At 41.6% G+C, this 22,793-nt stretch overlaps 5 protein-coding genes and 2 pseudogenes across 8 annotated transcripts in view; 6 read left to right on the top strand and 1 right to left on the bottom strand.

Moving 5' to 3' along the window:
- The window catches only part of LOC109465692 (zinc finger protein 436-like), a 9,094-nt gene extending 7,965 nt beyond the window's left edge, over positions 1–1,129 (top strand). For 2 of the 4 annotated variants that reach the window (XM_019763074.1, XM_019763073.1), the window contains exon 3: positions 109–1,129. In XM_019763074.1, coding sequence (XP_019618633.1) covers positions 109–592 — 484 coding nt within the window. In that variant the 3' untranslated portion in view covers positions 593–1,129. Of the gene's footprint in view, positions 1–62 lie in introns of all 4 variants that reach the window. The other 2 variants (XM_019763077.1, XM_019763076.1) reach the window with 2 other exon arrangements.
- Positions 1,130–2,374: 1,245 nt separating this feature from the next.
- On the top strand, positions 2,375–7,978 carry LOC109465696 (annotated as a pseudogene).
- A 1,092-nt stretch (positions 7,979–9,070) lies between these two features.
- Positions 9,071–11,055, top strand: LOC109465693 (zinc finger protein 678-like). The gene is made up of 2 exons (XM_019763078.1): positions 9,071–9,267; positions 9,764–11,055. The coding sequence occupies exon 2, from the start codon at positions 9,783–9,785 to the stop codon at positions 10,560–10,562; it is 780 nt and encodes a 259-aa protein (XP_019618637.1). The 5' UTR covers positions 9,071–9,267; positions 9,764–9,782; the 3' UTR covers positions 10,563–11,055.
- A 76-nt stretch (positions 11,056–11,131) lies between these two features.
- LOC109465691 lies at positions 11,132–12,358 on the top strand (annotated as a pseudogene).
- Positions 12,359–13,429: 1,071 nt separating this feature from the next.
- LOC109465690 (zinc finger protein 678-like) lies at positions 13,430–15,605 on the top strand. Its single transcript, XM_019763072.1, has 2 exons — positions 13,430–13,849; positions 14,157–15,605. Exon 2 carries the CDS (start codon positions 14,158–14,160, stop codon positions 15,013–15,015), a length of 858 nt encoding a protein of 285 aa, XP_019618631.1. The 5' UTR covers positions 13,430–13,849; position 14,157; the 3' UTR covers positions 15,016–15,605.
- A 545-nt stretch (positions 15,606–16,150) lies between these two features.
- LOC109465658 (zinc finger protein 678-like) lies at positions 16,151–19,137 on the top strand. Its single transcript, XM_019763042.1, has 3 exons — positions 16,151–16,312; positions 16,996–17,769; positions 19,113–19,137. Exons 2-3 carry the CDS (start codon positions 17,120–17,122, stop codon positions 19,135–19,137), a joined length of 675 nt encoding a protein of 224 aa, XP_019618601.1. The 5' UTR covers positions 16,151–16,312; positions 16,996–17,119.
- A 982-nt stretch (positions 19,138–20,119) lies between these two features.
- LOC109465659 lies at positions 20,120–21,712 on the bottom strand. Its single transcript, XM_019763043.1, has 4 exons — positions 21,503–21,712; positions 20,753–20,926; positions 20,517–20,610; positions 20,120–20,225 (listed from the first exon to the last, which is right to left on the bottom strand). Exons 1-4 carry the CDS (start codon positions 21,684–21,686, stop codon positions 20,120–20,122), a joined length of 558 nt encoding a protein of 185 aa, XP_019618602.1. The 5' UTR covers positions 21,687–21,712.
- Between the last annotated feature and the right edge of the window lie 1,081 nt (positions 21,713–22,793).

Raw genomic sequence — 22,793 nt, forward strand, 5'->3', positions numbered from 1 at the left:
GGAGTGCAGCAGGCAGTTCCATCAACTGGGTCATCTGAAGACTCATATGCAGACTCACACAGGTGAGAAGTCGTACAGATGCGAGACATGTGGAAGGCAGTTCAGCAGGCTGGGTAGTCTGAGAAGACACATGCGGACTCACACAGGCGAAAAACCGTACAAATGCGGGGAGTGCAGCAGGCAGTTCAGCGAGCTGGGTCATCTGAAGAGACACTTGCGGACCCACACGGGCGAGAAACCGCACAGGTGTGAGGAGTGCGGTAAGCAGTTCAGTCAGCTAGGGCATCTAAAGGAGCACGTGCGGACTCACACTGGTGAAAAACCATACAGTTGTGAAGAGTGTAGCAGACAGTTCAGTGGCCTGGTGAATCTGAAGAGACACATGCGGACTCACACAGGGGAGAAACCGTACAGATGTGAGAAGTGCAGCCGGTCGTTTAGTACATTGTCAGATCTAAAGAGACACGTGCGGACTCACACAGGTGAGAAACCGTACAGATGTGAGGAGTGCAGCAGGCAGTTCACCACAAGCAGCAGTTTAAAGAGACACGTCGTGCGAACTCACAGAGCGCAGAAACCGTACATGTCTTAAAAAGGCAACAAAAGCTTTCGTAAGAGTGCCAACTGAAACACTCCGGCGAAAGACTGTCAGTGTCTTTGTAACGGTTACTGAGTGGCGATGCTTTAAATGTCCTGACTGTTTGATCTCATTGCAGTAGTGTACTCTCTACATCATCGGACTCCACTGTAAAGTTAACAGAAGTGGTGGTTTTATATTACGATTGATGGATGCTCCGTAGCCTGTTGATTAGAGCTAGAGGCCCTGTGTAAAATGACAGTGTAGTGTTAGGCAATAGTTGCATGGTAGGACATCGTTTATTTAACGTCAAAGTGTCATCGTCCGTCTGTTATATAACTTAGTCAATTACATGTACTTTTCTCTGTTTTAGTTTCTGTAAATGCACTAGATCTTTAGCGTTTGGTTACAGTTGGAGCATGTTAGTTATTAATGCATGAAAATGTAATTTGTTACTTTGACAGCAGTTCTGTAAGCTAGATGAGTTAGAGTGTAGCTGTTTGTCAACTTTTTGCATCTCAGTTTCAACAATAAAGCGCGTTAGGTACCTTATTTTTTTGTCATCATCGTTGTTTTTTTTCATGCTGTACCTTTTTCCTACGGATGTTGTCTGATTTCTCATATGCAAATCGATATCAGCCGACGTAACATGGTGCATTCACCATCTTGACCAAGTTGTCCTCTTTTCCTAATTAATAAGTGTGTTGCCCGCTATTCGAGTCATTTTAGATTTTTTGTTTGGACTATAGAGAGTGAAAAAATAGATTTCCTTTTACTCACAATGGATTTTATGTATACTTGTATTAATTTGAACACGTAAGCTTACAACCTATAATACATTTATTCTGAAATGGATGTTGTTCAGTCTTCAAGCATTTATCGACTCGATTTATCGAAATTTTAATTCTTGGTCAGACGCGCCAGACAAAATCTCTCCAAAGTCGCTGTTCAACCACCATGACGTGTTTTGTATTGTGTGCAAAATAGGTTAGAGCTACAAGGCATTGATCGTATTCATGGTTGGTCGTCTCTATTGAGGAATTTACTAACAGCTTTAAAGCTGGGTGTTTGATACATTTTCAAACTAGTATAATGGCCATTTATGAAATTTCATTGAATATGATTTAACAGTATGCCGACACGCAACATCCCCCCATTGTATGCAGACAATCGTCTCTTTGATCTCAGTTTGAACAATAAGATAAAACACCTAACATGCATGTTGTTGTCTTTATCGTTATTGTCCAACTGATTGTATCTTTATGTAATGATGTTATCTGATTCCCTTATGCAAATCGACACATGTAAGAAATAATTTCCTTAGTTTCCTAATCAGGTAAAACCCAGCGGACCGGTTTTATCCACCCACTCAGTCCCTATATAAACGCGTCCCTGACTGCTCTGTTTCTGTCAGTACTGACTCTGCAGCCGTGAGGATCTGTGTCGCCGTGAAAACATCGTGCAGTGCTTTGGAGCGTTATTGCACCTTGGTAAGTGTCGACTATGTTTTCGTTTTCCTATGTTAACCTCCATAAAATGGACGTATTGTTTTTTTTCACGTCGTTGACTACGGACTTGTGTAGGTTAAACTTGGCCGCGAAGAACTTTATGTGTGTCTACATTTGCTTTCCACACTTGTCTATGCTAAGATTGTCAAATGTTTCCTTTTTTAAAATCTGGCCATTAACATACCAAACCATGTGCCCGAAGACAAAAACAGTGTACATGCTATCCGCTATTATACAGTATACACGCTTGTCAATTCCATCGATATGATATATTGCATTCTTCCTTTAGGATGAACAGTTTGACCAACATGGCGGCCAGAGCCGAATCTTACCCGAAACAAGAGGAGGGAGAGAGTGGGCGTGGAGAGAAGGATTCTCCGCGTACCCACAAGTGCGGCGAGTGTGGCAAGGAGTTTCCTAAACGGAATGATCTGAGACGGCACATGCGCACTCACACAGGCGAGAAACCGTACAGGTGTGAGGAGTGTAACGAAAGATTTAGTCTGCTGAGTAATCTGAAGCGCCACATGCGGACTCACACGGGTGAGAAATCGTATCAATGTGAGGAATGCAGCAGGTGGTTTCGTACGCTTTTTAGCCTGAGGTCGCATATCAGGACCCAAAAACTATATGAAAGGTAACGTTTATTCAACAAATATGCGACGCGTTTAATTTTTTTTTCTCTACGCACACTTTAAGCGAACGAGGGGAGAACCTCCCACTTTAGCTTATATTTTTGCATCTCAGTTTCTCAGATATGCCAGACATAATTCCTTATATCCGACAAGGCGTCCGTAACTACACAACCCGGGCAATCAGGTTCGTCACCTTTAACCTTTGCCCTCAATTGGTTTGACCTATGCTGACGCTGAACCGCCATTTTTGAGTCGTGTGTGTGGTGTCATTGTTTTCTCCAATCTGAGGCGATTTCCATCTTACTTCGGCTTTGTATCAACTCTGGGCAGTTTTGAAAGACAGGTAAGACCTTTGTTGACCTCCTACACTCGCTGTGGCGATACCAGGTACTTCGAATCGGCCGTGAGTCGCGTGATACGAGAAAATGTCCTTGACATAGAACAAGGACATTTATATATAATATACAGTGAGTGGTAACATGATAGTTTCAAAAATACATTCCGAGATGTAATGTGTTGATGTGTTTATTAACTACCATCTTTATTATAAGTCTCCAAGTCGGTCTCTTATGTCTGCGAATGATGTTGTCTGATTCTTCTCCATGCAAATCAGCATGGTGCATTCCTTTGTTCCGTAATCAAGTAAATCCCACCGGACCGGTTTTATCCACCCACTCAGTCCCTATATAAACGTGTCCGTGACTGCTCTGTTTCTGTCAGTACTGACTCTGTAGCCGTGAGGATCTGTGTCGTTGTGAAAACATCGTGCAGTGCTTTGGAGCGTCAGTGCATCTTGCTTGGTAAGTGTCGAATTTTACAGTATTTTCTTTATCTGTGACTTCCATGCGGCATCTATTTGTAGATTACTGTATTAATCGTCGGTCGAGCAACTTACTTGGCTATTCATGCTAATCTGGCTATTTGAATCATTATCAACCAGGTTTAACGCACAAACCTAACTATAAATTTCTGTAAACCAAAACCGTTACATGTAACTGACATGTTTAGGTGCATTTGTCAGTATGCAACTGACCCCTTTGAAGCTGATATATTTACTTAAATGCAATTTTGATTTTTTTTTTCATTTCTGCAGAATCTGTAGTTTAACATGGCCACCGGATATGCATCTCATTTGAACGGAGAGAATAGGCGTGGTGAGCAGGATGCTCCGCGTACCTACAATTGTAGCGAGTGTGGCAAGGAGTTTCGTTACCCGAGTCATCTGAAGCAGCACATGCGGATTCACACAGGCGAGAAACCGTATCAATGTGAGGAATGCAGCAGGTGGTTTAGTACGCTGTTTGGCCTGAGGTCTCATATCAGGACCCACACTGGTGAAAAACCCTACACGTGTGAGGAGTGCAACAGGCAGTTCGGTGATCTGGGTAATCTGAACAGACACATGCGGACTCACACTGGTGAGAAACCTTACAAGTGTAAAGATTGCAGCAGACAGTTCAGCATCCTTTATAGTCTGAAAGAACACATGAGAAGTCACACTGGTGAAAAACCGTACATATGTGAGGAGTGCAGTAAGCAGTTTAGCAGGCTGGGTCATCTGAAGAGTCACATGAGGACTCACACTGGTGAGAAACCGTACAGGTGTGAGGAGTGCAGCAAGCAGTTTAGTGAGTTGTCACAGCTAAAGACACATATGCGAACTCACACGGGTGAGAAACCCTACAGGTGTGAGGAGTGTAGCAGACAGTTCAGCAAGCTGGGTAGTCTACAGAGACACATGCAAACTCACACTACTGAGAAACCATACAGATGTGAGGAGTGTAGCAAGCAGTTCAGTCGACTGGATGATCTGAAGAGGCACATTCGAATCCACACAGGTGAGAAACCATATAGGTGTGAGGAGTGCGGCAGACAGTTCAGTGAGCTGGGTAGTCTGAAGAAGCACATGAGGACTCACACTGGCGAGAAACCTTACAGATGTGAGGAGTGCAGTAAGCAGTTCACCACCAGCAGTGGTTTAAAGAGACACGTGCGAACTCACAGAGTGGAGAAACCGGCGATGTCTCAAAAGTGCAACAGAAGCAGTTTAGTCAGTTGTCAAATCTGAAGAAGCACATGCGGACTCACACTGGTGAGAAACCTGTGCAAGGTGTGCAGCGGAAAGTTCAGTCAGCTGGTAAAGAGAAACCAAACACGTGTGAAAATGCAATGAAAACAACGATTTTGTATCACGATCGACGCATGCCCTGTATATATAGTCTGTTTAGAACTGGAAGTAGAATGCAGTGTGTAAAAAGGTGAGAGTGCAGTATTTCGACCATCTGTAGACAAGTTTTCTTGTTGTCACGATCGTTATATGCTCTGTAGTATCGTTATTAGATCTAGACTGAAGTACTTAAGTAGGGTGTACAATACGAATGTGAAGTGTTTGGACAATAGTGACAGAGATTCACGTGGTAAGACAGCGTTCGTTTGACGTCTGTCAATTAGTTGTCAGACCTGGTTGTTTTAGGTACTATTGTGTAGCATGATTTGAGTCAGTAGTGAGGTTTGTAGATCAATTTTAGCAATGTGACATGAGCTCTTATTTACTGTTTTATTTCAGTAGTGTAATCTCTACATGACTAAATTGTAAAACTACCAATGCAGGCCCCGTAGCCAGTTGATTAGAACTAGAAGTCGTGGACTATTTAGACTGTAGTGACAGTTACACAGTAAGAGACAGTAGTCCGCTTTCCAGATAAAACTAATTTTCTTTGATTTGCTTTTAAGTAACCGCAGTATACTTGATTCTTAGAATGTAAAATTTAGAGTTAGTTAGCAGCATATATGTTAGTTCTAGATGCGCTAGAGTGTTGTTGAATATTGTTTGTTTTTAAGTGTCCTGTAAGTAGTTGTACCTGTTAGAGATTTGTTAACTTTCTACATCTCAGTTTTGTCAATAAATCAAAACGCGTAATGTGTTGTCTTCTTTTTTTTTTTTTAATTGAGAAACACAATGATGAATTACAAATGAAAGGACATGGACTAAGTGACTACGAACTCAAGTTAGGTACAACTTATATTCTCGCAGCCACTTTTACAATGAAAGAAACATATTTTACAAGACATTTAAAAATACATGAGACCTCGCGTGAGTAACAAACCTCCCATCTTTTTGTTTCTCATATATAATTTTGTGCGGCTAACATTATTTTGCAGTTGGTATCATACGAACAAAGGAAACTACCGCGAAGAACTAAATATTGTATTCAATTATCAGAAAGGGTGTTTAAATCAACAGTATTACCAAGTATGCTTGAAAGCTTGCCAAAAAGGACTAAGCGCTGGTAGGTGTATATAGGGCAGTGCAATAAATAATAAGCAATCGTTTCATATGGACACCCGCAGCTACAGGATGGACTTGTAACAAGACCCTGGGTATAAAGACTGTGATTCAAGCTGCAGGTGCCCAGACGAAGTCGGGTAATGAGAATACAGGAAGAACGAGAATCAGCAAAGCTAAAAGTTGTCTTCTTTATTGATGCTTTTTTTCTAAACATGTTGTCTAAGTTGCCCCTATGCAAATCAGCGCATGTAACATGATAATTTCAACAATAAATTCAGACACTCATGTTTTTATTGATCATCGGCTTTATTGTTTGCAGTCTCGAGCTCGGTCTCTTTTTACTACGAATGATGTTGTCTGACTCTTCCCTATGCAAATCAGTATGGTGATTTCCTTTGTTTCCTAATTAAGTAAAACCCACCGGACCGGTTTTATCCACCCACTCAGTCCCTATATAAACGCGTCCCTAACTGCTCTGTTTCTGTCAGTACTGACTCTGCAGCCGTGAGGATCTGTGTCGTCGTGAAAACATCGTGCAGTGCTTTGGAGCGTCAGTGCATCTTGGTAAGTGCTGTATTTATTTGTCGTGTCTGCATTTAGACTTGCTTTTCACACTTGCGCATGCTAAAATTGTCAAATGTTTCCTTTGGCCATTAAAATACCAAGTCATGTATTTGCGTCTCTTTAAAACCTGATTAAGATTTTTTTTATCATTTACATATTACTTTTGTTACCATGTGCTAGCTCTGCCCTTATCCTGTTCTTCCAAAATTCTGCCGTTGACCAGATCGGTTATATGTAACGACATGATTGTATTAATTTGTCAATATAACCGATGCAAGTCCGGATGTATAAAAAAATTGGAAATTCCATTAAGAATATGACAGTTATGCTTTACAATGTTCCTGCAGGGTTACGAGTTTGACCAACATGGCGACCGGAGCTGAATCTCACCTTAAGCATGAGGAGGGAACACATGGAGATCAGGATTCTCCGCGTACCCATCGCAGTCCTTTTGGCGCCCATTTCTTCTCTAATCAAAATCAAATCTCTAATGTTGAATTTTACATTATTGCTGTAGGTTCAGATCAACATGGCGACAGCTGAATTCCATCTTAAACAAGAGGATGAAAAGAATGAGCCAGGAAAGCAAGATTCTCCTCGTGCCCACAAGTGCGGCGAGTGTGGCAAGGAGTTTCCTAATCGGAGTAATCTGATGAGACACATACGGACTCACACAGGCGAGAAACCGTACAGGTGTGAGGAGTGTAACAAAAGCTTCAGTCAGCTGAGTCATCTAAAGAGACATATGCGGACTCACACAGGTGAGAAACCGTATTGGTGTGAGGGGTGTAGCAGGCAGTTCAGAACACTGAATAATCTGGAAACACACATGCGGACTCACACCGGGGAGAAGCCGTACAAATGTGAAGAGTGTAGCCGGCCATTCAGTAACTTGTCAGATCTAAAGAAACACATACGGACTCACACTGGTGAAAAACCTTATAAGTGTGAAGAGTGCAGCAAGCAGTTCAGTAGGCTGGGTCATCTGAAGAGACACATGCGGAATCACACTGGGGAGAAACCCTACAGATGTGAAGAGTGTAACAGGCAGTTCAGTGATCTGAGTAGTCTGAAGAAACACATACGGACTCACACAGGTGAGAAACCATACAGATGTGAGGAGTGCAGCCGGTCGTTTAGTACACTGTCACATTTAAAGATACACATGCGGACTCACACAGGTGAGAAACCGTACAGATGTGAGGAGTGCAGTCGGCAGTTCACCACAAGCAGCAGTTTAAAGAGACACGTCGTGCGAACTCATAGAGCGCAGCTTTCGTAAGAGTGTCCACTGAAAAAAACACCGGCCAAAGACTGTCAGTGTCTTTGTAACGGTTACTGAGTGGCGATGTTAGAAATGTCCTGACTGTTTGATCTACATGTAGTAGTGCACTCTCTACATGACTCTACTGTGGAGTTATAGCGCAATAGAGGTGATTTTATATAACGATTGATGGATGCTTCGTAGCCTTTTGATTAGAGCTAGAAGTTGTGTGTAAAATGCAATATTGTAGTAGTTAGATAATAGCTACATGACAGGACACCGTTCATTTAACGTCAAAGTGTCACTGTCCGTCTGTTATAAAACTTAGTCAACTACATGTAGTTTTAGTATCTGTAAATATACTAGATCTTTAGCGTTTGGTTACAGTTGTAGCATGTAATTTAGTAATGAATGGAAATTTATTTCGTTTGTTTTACTGGAATTCTGTAAGATAGAGGTAGCTTAGAATGAGAGATTTGTCAACTTTTTGCATCCCAGTTTCAACAATAAAGCGCGTTATGTGCCTTATTTGTTTGTCATCCTCGCTGTCTATGCTGTACTTTTTTTATGGACGTTGTCTGATTTCCCATATGCAAATTAGCACACGTTACATGTTGCGTTCGCCATCTTGACCAAGTTGTCCTCTTTTCCTAATTAATAAGTGTGTTGCCCACTATTCGAGTCATTTTAGATTTTTTGTTTGGACTATAGAGAGTGAAAAATTAGATTTTTTTTTACTCACAATGGATTTTATGTATACTTGTATTAATTTGAACACGTAAGCTTACAACCTATTCTGAAATGGATGTTGCTCAGTCTTCAAGCATTTATCGACTCTGAAATTTAATTCTTGGTCAGACGCGCCAAAGTCCAAAGTCGTTGTTCAACCACCTGACGTGTTTTGTATTGTATGCAAAATAGGTTAGAGCTACAAGGCATCGATCGTATTCATGGTTGGTCGTCTTGATTAAGGAATTTACTAACAGCTTTAAAGCTGGGTGTTTGATACATTTTCAAACTACTATAATGGCCATTTATGGCCCTTTCATTGACTTAAATTTAACGGTTTGCGGACACGCAACAGCCCCCATCGTATGCAGACAATCGTCTCTTTGATATCAGTTCCAACAATAAAAGAAAACACATAATATGCATGTTGTTGTGTTTATCGTTATTGTCCAACTGATTGTATCTTTATCTAATGATGTTGTCTAATTTCCCCTATGCAAATCGGCACATGTAAGAAAAATACTTTCCTTTGTTTCGTAATCAAGTAAATCCCATCGGACCAGTTTTATCCACCCACCCAGTCCCTATATAAACGCGTCCCTGACTGCTCTGTTTCTGTCAGTACTGACTCTGCTGCAGCCGTGAGGATCTGTGTCGTCGTGAAAACATCGTGCAGTACTTTGGAGTGTCTCTGCATCTTGGTAAGTGCCGAGTATGATTTGATTTTCCGATACAGCCTGGGCAGCGGCGCAGAACAGAAGTGCTTGGAGGACAGTTTGCCGGGGCGCTACGCTCCTAGGAGCATGCGGACATGAGTGAGTGAGTGAGTGATGCATCATTTATGAGCACTGCCGTATGTTACATTTTAAACCGATTAAACCGACCTACTAAGGTGTTACGTGCATACATCATATAATTGGTGTGGTGCATGTATATTGAATGGTATTAGGTAAGTATGTTGTGGTTGCAATCTAGCGGAGTGACTTTATACGGTACTATATGGCATCATATGATATCATATCTGTATGATATCACGTGCTGTGAATATGCTATGGTTTGGGGGTTTAGTGCTATAATATCAGATCGGGTACATGTAATGACATCTTTATAGGAATTTTTCAATATTGCAGGTGCGAGTCCACACGTTAACCAGATTCTAAATTCCATTTAATTGACAACTTATACTTGTTACCTCAGGATTACAAGTTTGACCAGCATGGCGACCAGGGCTGAATCTCATCTGAAACAAGAGGAGGGAGAGAAGGATTCTCCGCGTACCCACAAGTGTACCGAATGTGGCAAGGTGTTTCATAACCTGAGTCATCTAAAGCGACACATTCGGACTCACACAGGTGAGAAACCCTACAGATGTGAAGAGTGTAGCAGGCAGTTCAGCGAGCTGAGTAGTCTGAAGCGGCACTTGCGCACTCACACTGGTGAGAAACCGTACAGGTGTGAAGAGTGCAGCAGGCAGTTTAATCAGCTGTGTAATCTAAAGACTCACATGCGGACTCACACAGAAGAGAAACCCTACAAGTGTGAGGAGTGCGATAGGCCCTTCAGTGAGCTAGGTCATTTGAAAGAACACATACGGATTCACACAGGTGAGAAACCATACAGATGTGAGGAGTGCAGCCGGTCGTTTGTTACATTGTCACATCTAAAGAGACACATGCGGACTCACACATGTGAGAAACCGTACCGGTGTGAGGAATGTAGCAAGCAGTTTAGTCAGCAGGATAGTTTGAAAATCCACATGCGGATCCATACAGGTGAGAAACCGTATAGATGCGAGGAGTGCAGTAAGCAGTTTACTAATGTATCTGGTCTGAAGCTCCACATGCGGACTCACACTGGTGAGAAACCGTACAAATGTGAGGAGTGCAGCAAGCAGTTTACTCAGATGTCTGTCCTGAAGCGTCACATGCGCACTCACACTGGTGAGAAAAAACAGATGCGAGGAGTGCTGATGCGAGGAGTACTGAAAGCAGTTTAGGCAGATGTTAATTCTAAAGACGCACATGCAAACTCACACAGGTGAGAAATCGTACAGTTGGAAAAAATGTAGTAAAATATTTTTGCAGTTAAGTAGTCTGAGTGTCCACATGCAATCTCATACCAGCGAAAACCATCCAGTACTTGTGTCCATGTAAAGATAACTATTCGCCGATGAAGGTTAGACATCCAGGTAATACGACACGCCAATAATTTCGGAAATCGTCAGACGTTTCAGTTAGATTACTATTATGTGGTATCATTTATGTCAGTAGCGAAGTGTGTAGATCTCTTTTAGCGAAGTGTGTAGATCTCTTTTTACTGTTTTCTTTAAGTAGTGTACATGACTCCATTGTAAATTACGAATGCATGCTCCGTAGCCTGTTGATTGGGAAGTCGTGGACTGTAAGTGACATAGAGACAATAGTGACGTAGAGACCGTTCGTTTGACATCAAGGCGCATGGTCCGTCTGTTATAGCCCGCTTTCCAGATGAAACTAATTTTCTTTGTCTGACGTTTTCAAAATCATATCCAGTTGCTTGAATAACTGTTTTTTTGCTAATTTTCTTTGATTTGCTTTTGAATTTTGAGTTAGTTAGCAGCATATGTGTTAGTTCTAGATGCACTAGAGTGTTGTTTGTTAAATATTGTAGCTGTAGCTGTTAGAGATCTGTCAACTTTCTGCATCTCAGTTTTGTCAATAAATCAAAAAACGTAATGTGTTGTCTTCATTATTGATCTTTTTCCTAAGGTTGTTGTCTAATTTGCCCCTATGCAAATCAGCGCATGTAACATGAACCAATAATTCCGTCATGTTATATGTTGTTGTTTTTATGGATCGCCAACTTTATTGTTAGTCTGCAACTTGGTCTCTTTTTTCTACGAATGATGTTGTCTGAGTCTTCCCTATGCAAATCAGCATGGTGCTTTCCTTTGTTTCGTAATCAAGTAAAACCCACCGGACCGGTCATGCGGACTCACACAGGCGAGAAACCTTACCGATGTGAGGAATGTAAAAAAAGCTTCAGTCTGCTGAGTAATCTGAAGAAACATGTGCGGATTCACACGGGTGAGAAATCGTATCAATGTGAGGAATGCAGCAGGTGGTTTGGTACGCTTTTTAGCCTGAGGTCGCATATCAGGACCCACACCGGTGAAAAACCATACACGTGCGAGGAGTGCAGCAGACAGTTCAGTGATCTGTGTAATCTGAAGAAACACATGCCCACTCACACGGGTGAGAAACCGTACAGGTGTGAGGAGTGCAGCAGGCAGTTTAGTCTGTTGGCTAGTCTAAAGAAACACATGCGGACTCACACAGGTGAGAAACCGTACAGATGTGAGGAGTGCAACAAGCAGTTCAGTCAGCTGGGTAACCTTAAGACCCACATGCGGACTCACACTGGGGAGAAACCTTACAACTGTAATGAATGCAGCCGACAGTTCGGCAGCCTGGGTAGTCTAAAGGAGCACAGGAAAACTCACACTGGTGAGAAACCGTACGGATGTGAGGAGTGCAGCAAGCAGTTTAGTCAGCTGGGAAATCTAAAGAGGCACATGCAGAGTCACACAAGAGAAATCGAACATGTGTGAAAATGCAACGAAAACAACGATTTTATATCCCGATTGCCCTGTAATCTGTTTCTTAGGACGAGAAGTACAATATATAGTGTGTAAAAGGCGAGAGTGCAGTTTTTCAATAATCTGTAAACAAGTTTTCTTATACTATCATGAAAGTTCATCTGTGTTGGTAGTTACATGTTTAAAGTTAAAACGTTTGGTCCAATGAACACAAAAAATTCTCTCACCTAGAGCTTTCGACCAGTCACTCTGGTCTTCTTCAGTAGTCTGACCCAGTGAAGCTTGTCACGTGGCTTCTTTGAAGTGTGACTGGTCGAAAGCTCTAGGTGAGAGAATTTTTTGTGTTCATTAGCCTGTTGATTGAAATTAGAATGTGTGTCTTAAATGTGACTGTGTTTTTTTTTTATACAACTGTGACATAGTTACACGGTAGTAGACCGTTTCTTTGACGTCAAGGCGCATGGTCCGTCTGTTATAGCACTTAGTTAACTTGTTTTCTTTGATTTGCATTATCAAATCACAGTACACTAGGTCCTTAGAATCCAAAATGTAGAGTTAGCTAGCAGCATATGTCTACCAAGTTTTCAGAGAATGGTGTAGTAATAGAATTAAATTTTAATAACTTTGGTGTAATTATGACGTCATATGACGTCAGAGCTAATAATATAGTCCGCCATATTGGATTTTGACCAATGACGTCATCAAATTAGCATATTCTATGCATATTAAATGATTTAACTTATATTTAATTACTAGTATGTAAGATGTTATTAATGTTGGAAAAGAAGTGTAATTTAATATAAAAGTGAGAAAATTTTTGTTTAAACCAAAATTACTTCTATTTAAAAAAAAATGCCTGCTAGAAACCCGTTGCCATGGCAACACAAAAAAAACATCAACTTACTAGTATTAAACTAATATGAACTTTTTTCCAGAGACATTTTAGGAAAGGTCTCCAAATTTGATACTTCTAGCGCAAGCCGTTTAGTCGCTATCTGAGATCAAAGTTGGGCCTCAAAAGCCCCTTAAGTCTGAAATAGGTTTAAAAATCGGGTATTTCTTCTTGTCTTCTTTTCTTCACCAAAAAATAGAAAAAGTTCAAAATGTATGATTTTTGTATGTAATGTGGACACAGAGGTTCCCACATCAGTTTGCAAAACAATTGAGCTGGTAGCATGTTGATAATTTCTAAAAATTAGCAAAAAACTGTCTTGGGGTCCGCGCGGACCCCAGGTGTACAGATTAATCAGTCCGGGAAGGTGTACTGTTGAGGGTTAATCACCAACTATATGGTTAGTCTCCAAGTTGGTCCCTTTTTTTCTACGAATGATGTTGTCTGACTCTTCCCTTTCCAAATCATTATGGTGATTTACTTTGTTTCGTAATCAAGTAAAACTCAAAGCACGTAATGTGTTTTGGCTTTCTTGTTTCTTTTCTAGCTTCATAGTTATTCTCCATGTCGTGGGTGTTGTCTGTCTGGAGGCGTTGTCTGATTCCCTCTATGCAAATGAGCACATGTAACATGTTATAGTTTCCTTTGTTTCGTAATCAAGTAGAGGCTATCGGACCGGTTTTATCCACCCACCCAGTCCCCATATAAACGCGTCCCTGACTGCTCTGTTTCTGCCAGTACTGACTCTGCAGCCGTGAGGATCTGTGTCGTCGTGAAAACATCGCGCTGTACTTTGGAGCGTCCGTGCATCTTGGTAAGTGTCGACTATGATTTCGTTTTCCTATGCTAACCTCCATAAAAATGGAGGTATTGTTTTTTTCACGTCGTTGAATACGGACTTGTGTAGGTTAAGCTTGGCCGCGAAGATCTTTATGTATGTCTACATTTGCTTTCCACACTTGTCTATGCTAAGATTGTCAAATGTTTCCTTTTTTAAAATCTGACCATTAACATACCAAACCATGTGCCCGAAGACAAAAACAGTGTACATGCTATCCACTATTATACAGTATACACGCTTGTCAATTCCATCGATATGATATATTGCATTCTTCCTTTAGGATGAACAGTTTGACCAACATGGCGGCCAGAGCCGAATCTCACCCGAAACAAGAGGAGGGAGAGAGTGGGCGTGGTGAGAAGGATGCTCCGCGTACCCACAAGTGCGGCGAGTGTGGCAAGGAGTTTCCTAAACGGAATGATCTGAGACGTCACATGCGCACTCACACAGGCGAGAAACCGTACAGGTGTGAGGAGTGTAACGAAAGATTTAGTCTGCTGAGTAATCTGAAGCGCCACATGCGGACTCACACGGGTGAGAAATCGTATCAATGTGAGGAATGCAGCAGGTGGTTTCGTACGCTTTTTAGCCTGAGGTCGCATATCAGGACCCACACCGGCGAAAAACCATACGCGTGTGAGGAGTGCAGCAGACAGTTCAGCGAGCTGGGTAATCTAAAGACTCATATGCGGACTCACACAAGTGAGAAACCGTACAGATGTGAGGAGTGCAGCAGGCAGTTTAGTCATCTGGGTAACCTAAAGGATCACATGCGGACTCACACAGGTGAGAAACCTTACAGGTGTGAAGAATGCAGCAGACGGTTTAGTCTGTTGGCTAATCTGAAGAAACACATGCGAACTCACACTGGTGAGAAACCGTACACGTGTGATGAATGCAGCAGGCAGTTCAGCAGGCTGAGCAGTTTAAAGAGACACGTGCGGACTCACACAGGGGAGAAACCTTACAGGTGTAAAGAGTGCAGCAGGCGTTTCAGTCAGTTGGGTCATCTGAAGGAGCACATGAAAACTCACACTGGTGAGAAACCGTACAGATGTGAGGAGTGCAGCAGTCAATTCACCACAAGCAGCAATTTAAAGAGGCACGTCGGGCGAACTCACAGAGCGGAGAAACCGTAGATGTGTTAAAAATGCAACGGAAGCTTTCTGTTTGATGCATGTTATTCTATTGTAAGTGAAGCCACTTGTTTACCGTTTTTCTGTTAGTAGTGTATTCTATACATGATTCCAATTTAAGAGTTAACAATGTCGGTGATTTTATATCACGATCGATGCGGATACATGCTTCGTAGCCTGTTGGTTAGAGCTAATAGTTGTGTGTAAAATGCGAAAGTGTAGCATTTACATGTAGACAGTAGTTACATGGTAGGGCACCGTTCGTTAAACCGTAAGGTGTCATTGTCCGTCTGTTGACTTAGTCAACTACGTGAAGTACAGGCATGTAAATATACTAGATCCGTAGCGTTTTGTGAAGTTATCAATTCATCGAAATGTAGTTTTCTTTGTTTTAATATTTGTAAATATACTAGCTTTCTAGCGTTTAGTTTCGGTTGCAGCACATTAACGTTGTTTGTAAAATGTGAAGTGAAAAAAAAGAAGTGAACTGTTGTTTCTTTAAGTTCCAGTGTTCTGTTAACTATAGGTAGCTGTTAGAGATTTGTCAAATTTTTGCATCTCAGTTTCAACAATAAAGCGCGTAATGTGTCGTATTCATTGGTCACCATCCCTGTCATTTTTCCATGTTCCCTGTCCCCATGCTCTTTACCCTGTAGACCAGTGTGCAACTTTGCTAGAATAGTATACCATAGAATAGAATAGCAGTTACCACGTCTACTATTTATGCGAATCATATCCACTCTTTACCCTGTACACCAACGTTATGTTAGTTTTAAAGTAGATATAGTGAGTTAAATAAGCATGTTAGCATAATCATAGTCTTAAATTCACCCCATTCTGTACTCATTGTTCCATTTCTGTTTCCATTTAGCCCTCGGGCACGAACTTGCAATAAAGAACTCGTTATATCTCGTAACTAGTCGTCATCATCATTACGGCATCTCCTTCGCAACTATCTTCTTTTTCCTAATTTTTCTTCGTCTCTATTTTACTATAATTGTATTAACTATAGCATGGACAATTGTTTACACTGATATACCAGACATAATTCCTTATGTCCGACAAGGCGTCTGTAAGTACACAACCCGGGTAATCAGGTTTGTCACCTTTAACCTTTGCCCTCGATGGGTTTGACCTATGCTGACGCTGAACCGCCATTTTTGAGCCGTGCATGTGGTGTCATTTCTCTCCAATCTGAGGCGATTCCCACCTTACTTCGGCTCCCTATCAGCTCTGGGCAGTTTTTAAAGACAAGTAAGACCTTTGCTGACCTCCTACTCTCGCTGGGGCGCGATACCAGGTATTTTAAATCTGTCGGCAATCGCTTGATACGGGCAAATGTCCTTGATATATAGAACAAGGACATTATTATAGTACATTATACAGTCCACAAGAACTCCTGGGTAAATGTAACTGGAGTATTTACATATTTGTCAACTTTCTCAATCTCAGTTTCAACGATAAATTCAAAAGAGGTAATGTGTTGTTGTCTCTCAATCGCTATCGTTAGCAGCTGCATGAAATCCTGGAAGCCTTTCATAGTATCAGTCATGTGAAATATTTGTCCCTCAGTCTCGACTAAAGAGACGTCAAAATTGTTCTAGCGACCGACAATGGTGAGTGAGAGGTTCAAAGCTAACAGCCTTCAGCCGTAGGCGTTGTTGGCAAGACGATCCAGACAAAACCGCTCCAATTTCGTCATTTAGACGCCAGCCTGTGTGCTGGATACGTTAAGGCTTCAAAGCATTGATTCAGTTGATGGCTGGCCGTGTGGATTGTGGAATTTACTGGTAGCTTGGATGATGGAGGGGGTGTTTGAAATATTTTCAAACTACTATAATAGCCATTTATGGACCTTTCATTGAATTAGATTAGGCAGTTTGCCGACACTCAACAGCCCCCATTGTATGCAGACAATCGTCCCTTTGATCTCAGTTTCAACAATAAAATAAAACACGTAATATGCATGTTGTTGTCGACCAGAGCTGAATCTCACCTTAAGCATGAGGAGGGAGAGAATGGACATGGAGATCAGGATTCTCCGCGTACCCACAAGTGCGGCGAGTGTGGCAAGCAGTTTCCTTACCTGAGTTATCTGAGGCGACACATGCGGACTCACACAGGAGAGAAACCTTACCGATGTGAGGAATGTAACGAAAGATTTAGTCTGCTGAGTAATCTGAAGAGACACATGCGGACTCACACAGGTGAGAGACCGTACAGATGTGAGGAATGTGGAAGGCAGTTCAGTCTGCTAGATAGTCTGACGAGTCACATGCGGACTCACACTGGTGAGAAACCGTACCGTTGCGAGGAGTGTGGCAGAAAGTTCAGTGAGTTTGGTCATCTGAAGCAGCACATAAAAACTCACACAGGTGAGAAACCGTTCAGGTGTGAAGAGTGTGGCAGACAATTCAGTAGGCTGGATACTCTGAAAATACACATGCGGACTCACACAGGTGAAAAGCAGTACAAGTGTAAAGATTGCAGCAGGCAATTTAGCAGGCTGGATACTATAAAGGAGCACATGAGAACTCACACTGGTGAGAAACCTTATAGATGTGAGGAGTGCAGCAAGCAGTTTAGTCAGCTGCGCGATCTGAAGGCACACATCCGGTCTCACACTGGGGAGAAACCGTACAAATGTGAGGAGTGTAGCAGGCACTTCAACAAGCAGTTTAAAGAGACACATCGTGCGAACTCACAGAGTGGAGAAACCGAATATGTCTTAAACGTACAACAGAAGCTTTCGCCAAGGTACCAATTAAAGAACTCATCGGCAAAAGCCTGTCAATGCCATTACCGTGCTATTCTTTTTGCCAATGCAATGGCCTATTTTCACCTTCTGTCAGTGTAGTACTCTTCACTGTAAAGTTTTAACAATGAATATCATTGAAAGTTTGTATCACGATCGATGTATGCTTCGTAGTCTTTTGATTAGAGCTAGAGGTTGCGTGTAAAATGAGACTTTTTAAGTATTTAGAATCGGACAATAGTTTCATGGTAAGGCACCATTCGTTTAACGCCGTTCGTTCGTGTCACACAACTGTTATAAAACTTATTCAACTATGTAGTTTTCGTGTTATTATTTATCGAAATGTTTGTTATACTGCAGTTCTGTTAGCTACTTGTAGCTGTTAAAGGTTTGGAAACTTTTTGCATGTCAGTTTCTACAGTAAAGGCCTTCATACGCCATTTTTATTGGTCAACATCTCGTTTTTCCCCATGTTGTATTTGGAATCGCACCAGAAACAAGAGGAGGGACTAGTAGTGAATGGGCACGGGGAGCAAGACTCTTCGTGTACACACAACTGTGGCAAGGGGTTTATTTGTGTTTATATGAGGCAGAGTTGGACTCATACAGGTGGGAAAACGTTGAGATGTGAATAATGCAGCAGTCAGTTTGACAAGCTTTAGAGACGGACTCACTGTCAGGGAAGAAATCGTACAAATGCGGGCAGTGTAGCAGGCGGTTCAATGATCTCGGTAATCTGAAGAAGGCTATGAGGACTCACACGGTATATTGTTTTACCATCAGATTTTACCATTCTATTATGCTGACATAAGGCCATGTTGATTTGATTATATGGATGACATCCGCGCGCGCATGAATTTTCGGCCGTTTCCAAAAAAAAAGTTTTAAACGATACTGTAAATCGTACAAAACGGTTGCAAAATGAGCAAAAATATGCCGTACGTTAAAAAAATAAAAATAAAAACTATACCAATGTCGTAGAATGCCAAAATCAAACGAAAAAAGACGAAATTGTAAAGAAATGAACTTAAAGACTAGATTATTCACCAAACCATATTCTGTGCCATTTGTCTTTTGGTACAAATAGTGGAAGTTCGACTCCTGTGTTTTAATGAGCTACAGCCAAAATATTGACATGATACCAGGATTTCACCCCCTGGCAAAGTGGGACAGTCCACACAAAGAACAAGTATTTAGACTTAGAGGTCAAGGACAGGTCAAACCACGGAAAAGGTCACACTTTTTGGCCATATTTTAAAAATATACATTCTTCTGTCCTGGGTAGAGTGGTCAAAACTTCCAGACTTTTTGCGTCCACCACTGTGATTCCCTCTCTTAACAACAGCCTCATCAGGATACCTGACGGGTAAACAAGGGAACTTATATATAATTTTTTTTATACATGCATGACATAGATGTCTGAGCTTGTATGAGGTTCTACAGTGTGACATGCTGAATAAAAGTTCTAAACGGGAACTATGCGGCTCCAGATGTCTTACTGAGGGACGACTGCATGTGCAAGATGTCAGTTAGCTTGAGAAATGAATCCCCTCTACTATATACTTGTGTGAAGTTCTAATTATAATAGTTCTTTCTGGTACTGTGTGTATTCTTTTGTGGCATTATGTCATTATGCGGATCACATGTTTTTTTGTAATACTGTGCAGTCTGTTATTTTGTACTAAAAAATTGGGTGCACAGCTACAAATTTGGGTGCACTAAGGTGGACATGCACCCAGTATTTTGCGTCCTGGAAGGGCATATTACTGTAAATCACTTTTTATTTGCGGTACTTTTATATTCACAGTTTTCACTGTCACTTCTGACTTAGTTCTGCTCCATGAATTTATCAGTACTCTGAAGAAATGATTTGCCAACTTTCTTTCTTCTGCACCTGCTACCACCACAAACTTATCTAGTTCTCCAAACATGTCCATTTTTCTCAGAACATGAAATTTTCCTAATGCGAATATGAAGTGATTTACTTGAGAGTCATGGCAGTAAGGGTCTGCTGTGCAATGAACCTGTAAATACTGTACATAGCAACTGTCTTCTCTGTCACAATCAGTTACTGTAGAAGTATGGTTCTTCAGTTTGCTAAAACTGAATCAAGATCACTTCTGTGGCAAGGAATCCTTGACTTAAACACCAGATAACACAATTCAAATGTAGAACCAGACCATCAAGATTCATTTAGACCAGACTTACACAATGTCATGTAATTCTTAGAATTCTCTCCCCTTCCCTCTTAAGATCTTTCCATCTACTGTATCTATCAAATTTTTATCTCTCCCTTTCTCTTTCTCTCTTTCTCTCTCTCCTCTCTCTCTCTCCTCTCTTTCTCTTTCTCTCTCACCTCCAGTATCTGTGCACATACAGCAGCCAGTAGGGGAACCTGCGCCCCTCCCTTCTGTACTTATCCAGCTGGAGCAGCATCAGGTATGCCATCAGGACTCCACTGTAGGAAATGGAAAATACAGTTTAGAGAAAACTATTTCTGTATTTGTCATACAGATGCAAAGAAGGACAGATATTACAGGATTGACAGCTGCGAAAAGAACAACTGGAGTAAATGAGGGCCAATCAGCACCGAGGACAAAGCAAGTTGTATCTGATACTATTATAGGTTTTTTCCTTTGTGACCTCAGTAAAAAGCGGCCAGAATAAAGAAAGGCTAAAACAAAATAAAATACTTTCTCGAGAAACAAGACAGACTTTTAGGTCTGGACAGGAGGAAGTCAGTTCTTACCTGAGGAAAAAGAAGGAATCCACTGAGACGAACCCATTCAGGACCACCTCAAAGCTGAAACGTTTTGTGATATTCAGCGCCTGTAGTGGGTTGTCTGCAGAAGGAATGAAAAAACAATTATCAGTCTGATTCAGGGCTCGAAATTCATTTTTGAGAATAGGTGCACTGGTGCACCCAACCTAAAAAAATTGGGTGCCAACCTGATGACAAAAGTCATGGTCACAAAAGTACCTCACCTAGATAGCCTATCTCGAAAGCGAAGGTGTTCCCCAGGATGACCCAGGTCATGCTGAGGAAGCGGATCCCGTGCAGACACCCCAGGCTGTCGGGAGACTCCCGCGTAGACAGGAGCTTCCGGGTGTTGGTTCGGATGGAGAAGGCCAGGAGGAACTTAGTAATACACAACTGCCCTGTTAAATAGAAAACAAACAAACAAACAAACAAAATCACTTATGTGTGGTTTGGATGGAGATTCCAAGAGGAGCTTACACACTAGGCCTGTTAAATAACAAACAAACAAACAAACAAACAAACACTGATGTGTGGTTCAAACAGAGAAGGCTAGGAGGAGCTTACACAACTGACCTGTTGAATAACAAATAATTAAACAAAATCACTTATGTGTAGTTTGGACACAGAAGGCCAACACAATTGGCCCTGTTAAATAACAAACAAACAAACAAAATCACGTAGTCAATCAATCAATTAAGCTTTTAAATCTAAAATCAAAGCTTGCAGACTGGTAAAACATTCACAATATGCCCAACTCATGATAATTTTACAAGTAAGTGGCAAAATGATGAATTACCAAAGGGCTTGAAAGACAGACTTATGCCTTTAGGCGCATAGTTTATGAGAGTGAATACACCCAGATGCAACTTTTTCCTCCCAGCTCTATGTTTCATCTCAACCTCCAAGAAAGAGAACCAATAAAGAACAATGTCATACTTCAAGAAACAGTAAATGAGACTACGTTTTGTACTCACTTTCCTGAGCAGAAGGTACTATCACCTTCTCAGCTTGTCTCGACACTGAGGTATCGTTGACGAGTGGAGTTGTCTCGGTGACTGCTCCATTTGTATGCTCGTTGCTGGTTGGCTGATGGACCTTCCATATTGGCCGAGAGATGTGGTTGGGCTTGAAGATGTCGTAGAGTGTTCCGGCGATCATTAGTGCCACAAAGACGCTCACAATACATCTGGGTTGGGGAATTTAAAGCTTTAAAAATGTGTGTCTGTGTCTGTACATGTGTGTGCAGTAGTCACTTTAGTGTGTTTGTGCCTTGTGCCTTGTGTATGTGTAATATGTGTTTTTGTGTGCATGTTTGTATGTGTATGTGTATGTGTGTGTCTGTATGTGTGTGTCCGTGTGCATGTTTGTACGTGAGTGTGTATGTTTTGTATGTCTGTGTGTGTGTGTCAATGTATATATGTATGCATGTGTCTGTATGTGTGTGTCTGTGTGCATGCTTGTATGTGTGTGTGACTGTGTATGTTTTGTATGTCTGTGTGTGTGTCAGTGTATGTATGTATGTGTGTATATGTTTATGTGTGTTTGTACATGTGTTTCTGGTTGTGAGTCAGTTTGTCTGTGCACATATCGAGATACATGTATACATACAACGTATATATTTGCACTAAAACTCTTACACATATTCTACCATACTCACATTTTTGTTACAAACATTTATTTACAAAGTTTTGCAGTCTCAGATTGTGTCTGCAAATTCAACCTTCCTGTTTCAGTGCATGGTGTGGACCTGGTACCTGGCTAATGACATGCAGTTCTTTGTCATCAGTGTCCCAATCATCTGGATCACATTCAGGTAGGCTACTGTTTAAGTGTATCTGTACAAACACTCACTCACTCACTCACTCACTCACTCACTCATCACTCACTCACTCAATCACTCACACCCTCACTCATCACTCACTCACTCACTCACTCATCACTCACTCATCACTCACCGACTCACTCACTCACTCCCTCACTCACTCACTCACTTTGACTCACTCACTCACTCACTCACTCCCTCACTCACTCTCTCACTCACTCACTCATCGCTCACTCACTCACTCACTCACTCACTCATCGCTCACTCACTCAATCACTCACTCACTCACTTTGACTCACTCATCACTCACTCATCACTCACTCACTCACTCACTCATCACTCACTCACCGACTCACTCACTCACCGACTCACTCACTCACTCACTCACTTTGACTCACTCACTCACTCACTCACTCTCTCACTCACTCACTCACTCACTCACT

The sequence above is a fragment of the Branchiostoma belcheri genome, unplaced genomic scaffold, assembly GCF_001625305.1.
Source record: "Branchiostoma belcheri isolate BF01 breed outbred unplaced genomic scaffold, Haploidv18h27 scaffold156, whole genome shotgun sequence".
NCBI classification, from domain to species: Eukaryota; Metazoa; Chordata; class Leptocardii; order Amphioxiformes; family Branchiostomatidae; genus Branchiostoma; species Branchiostoma belcheri.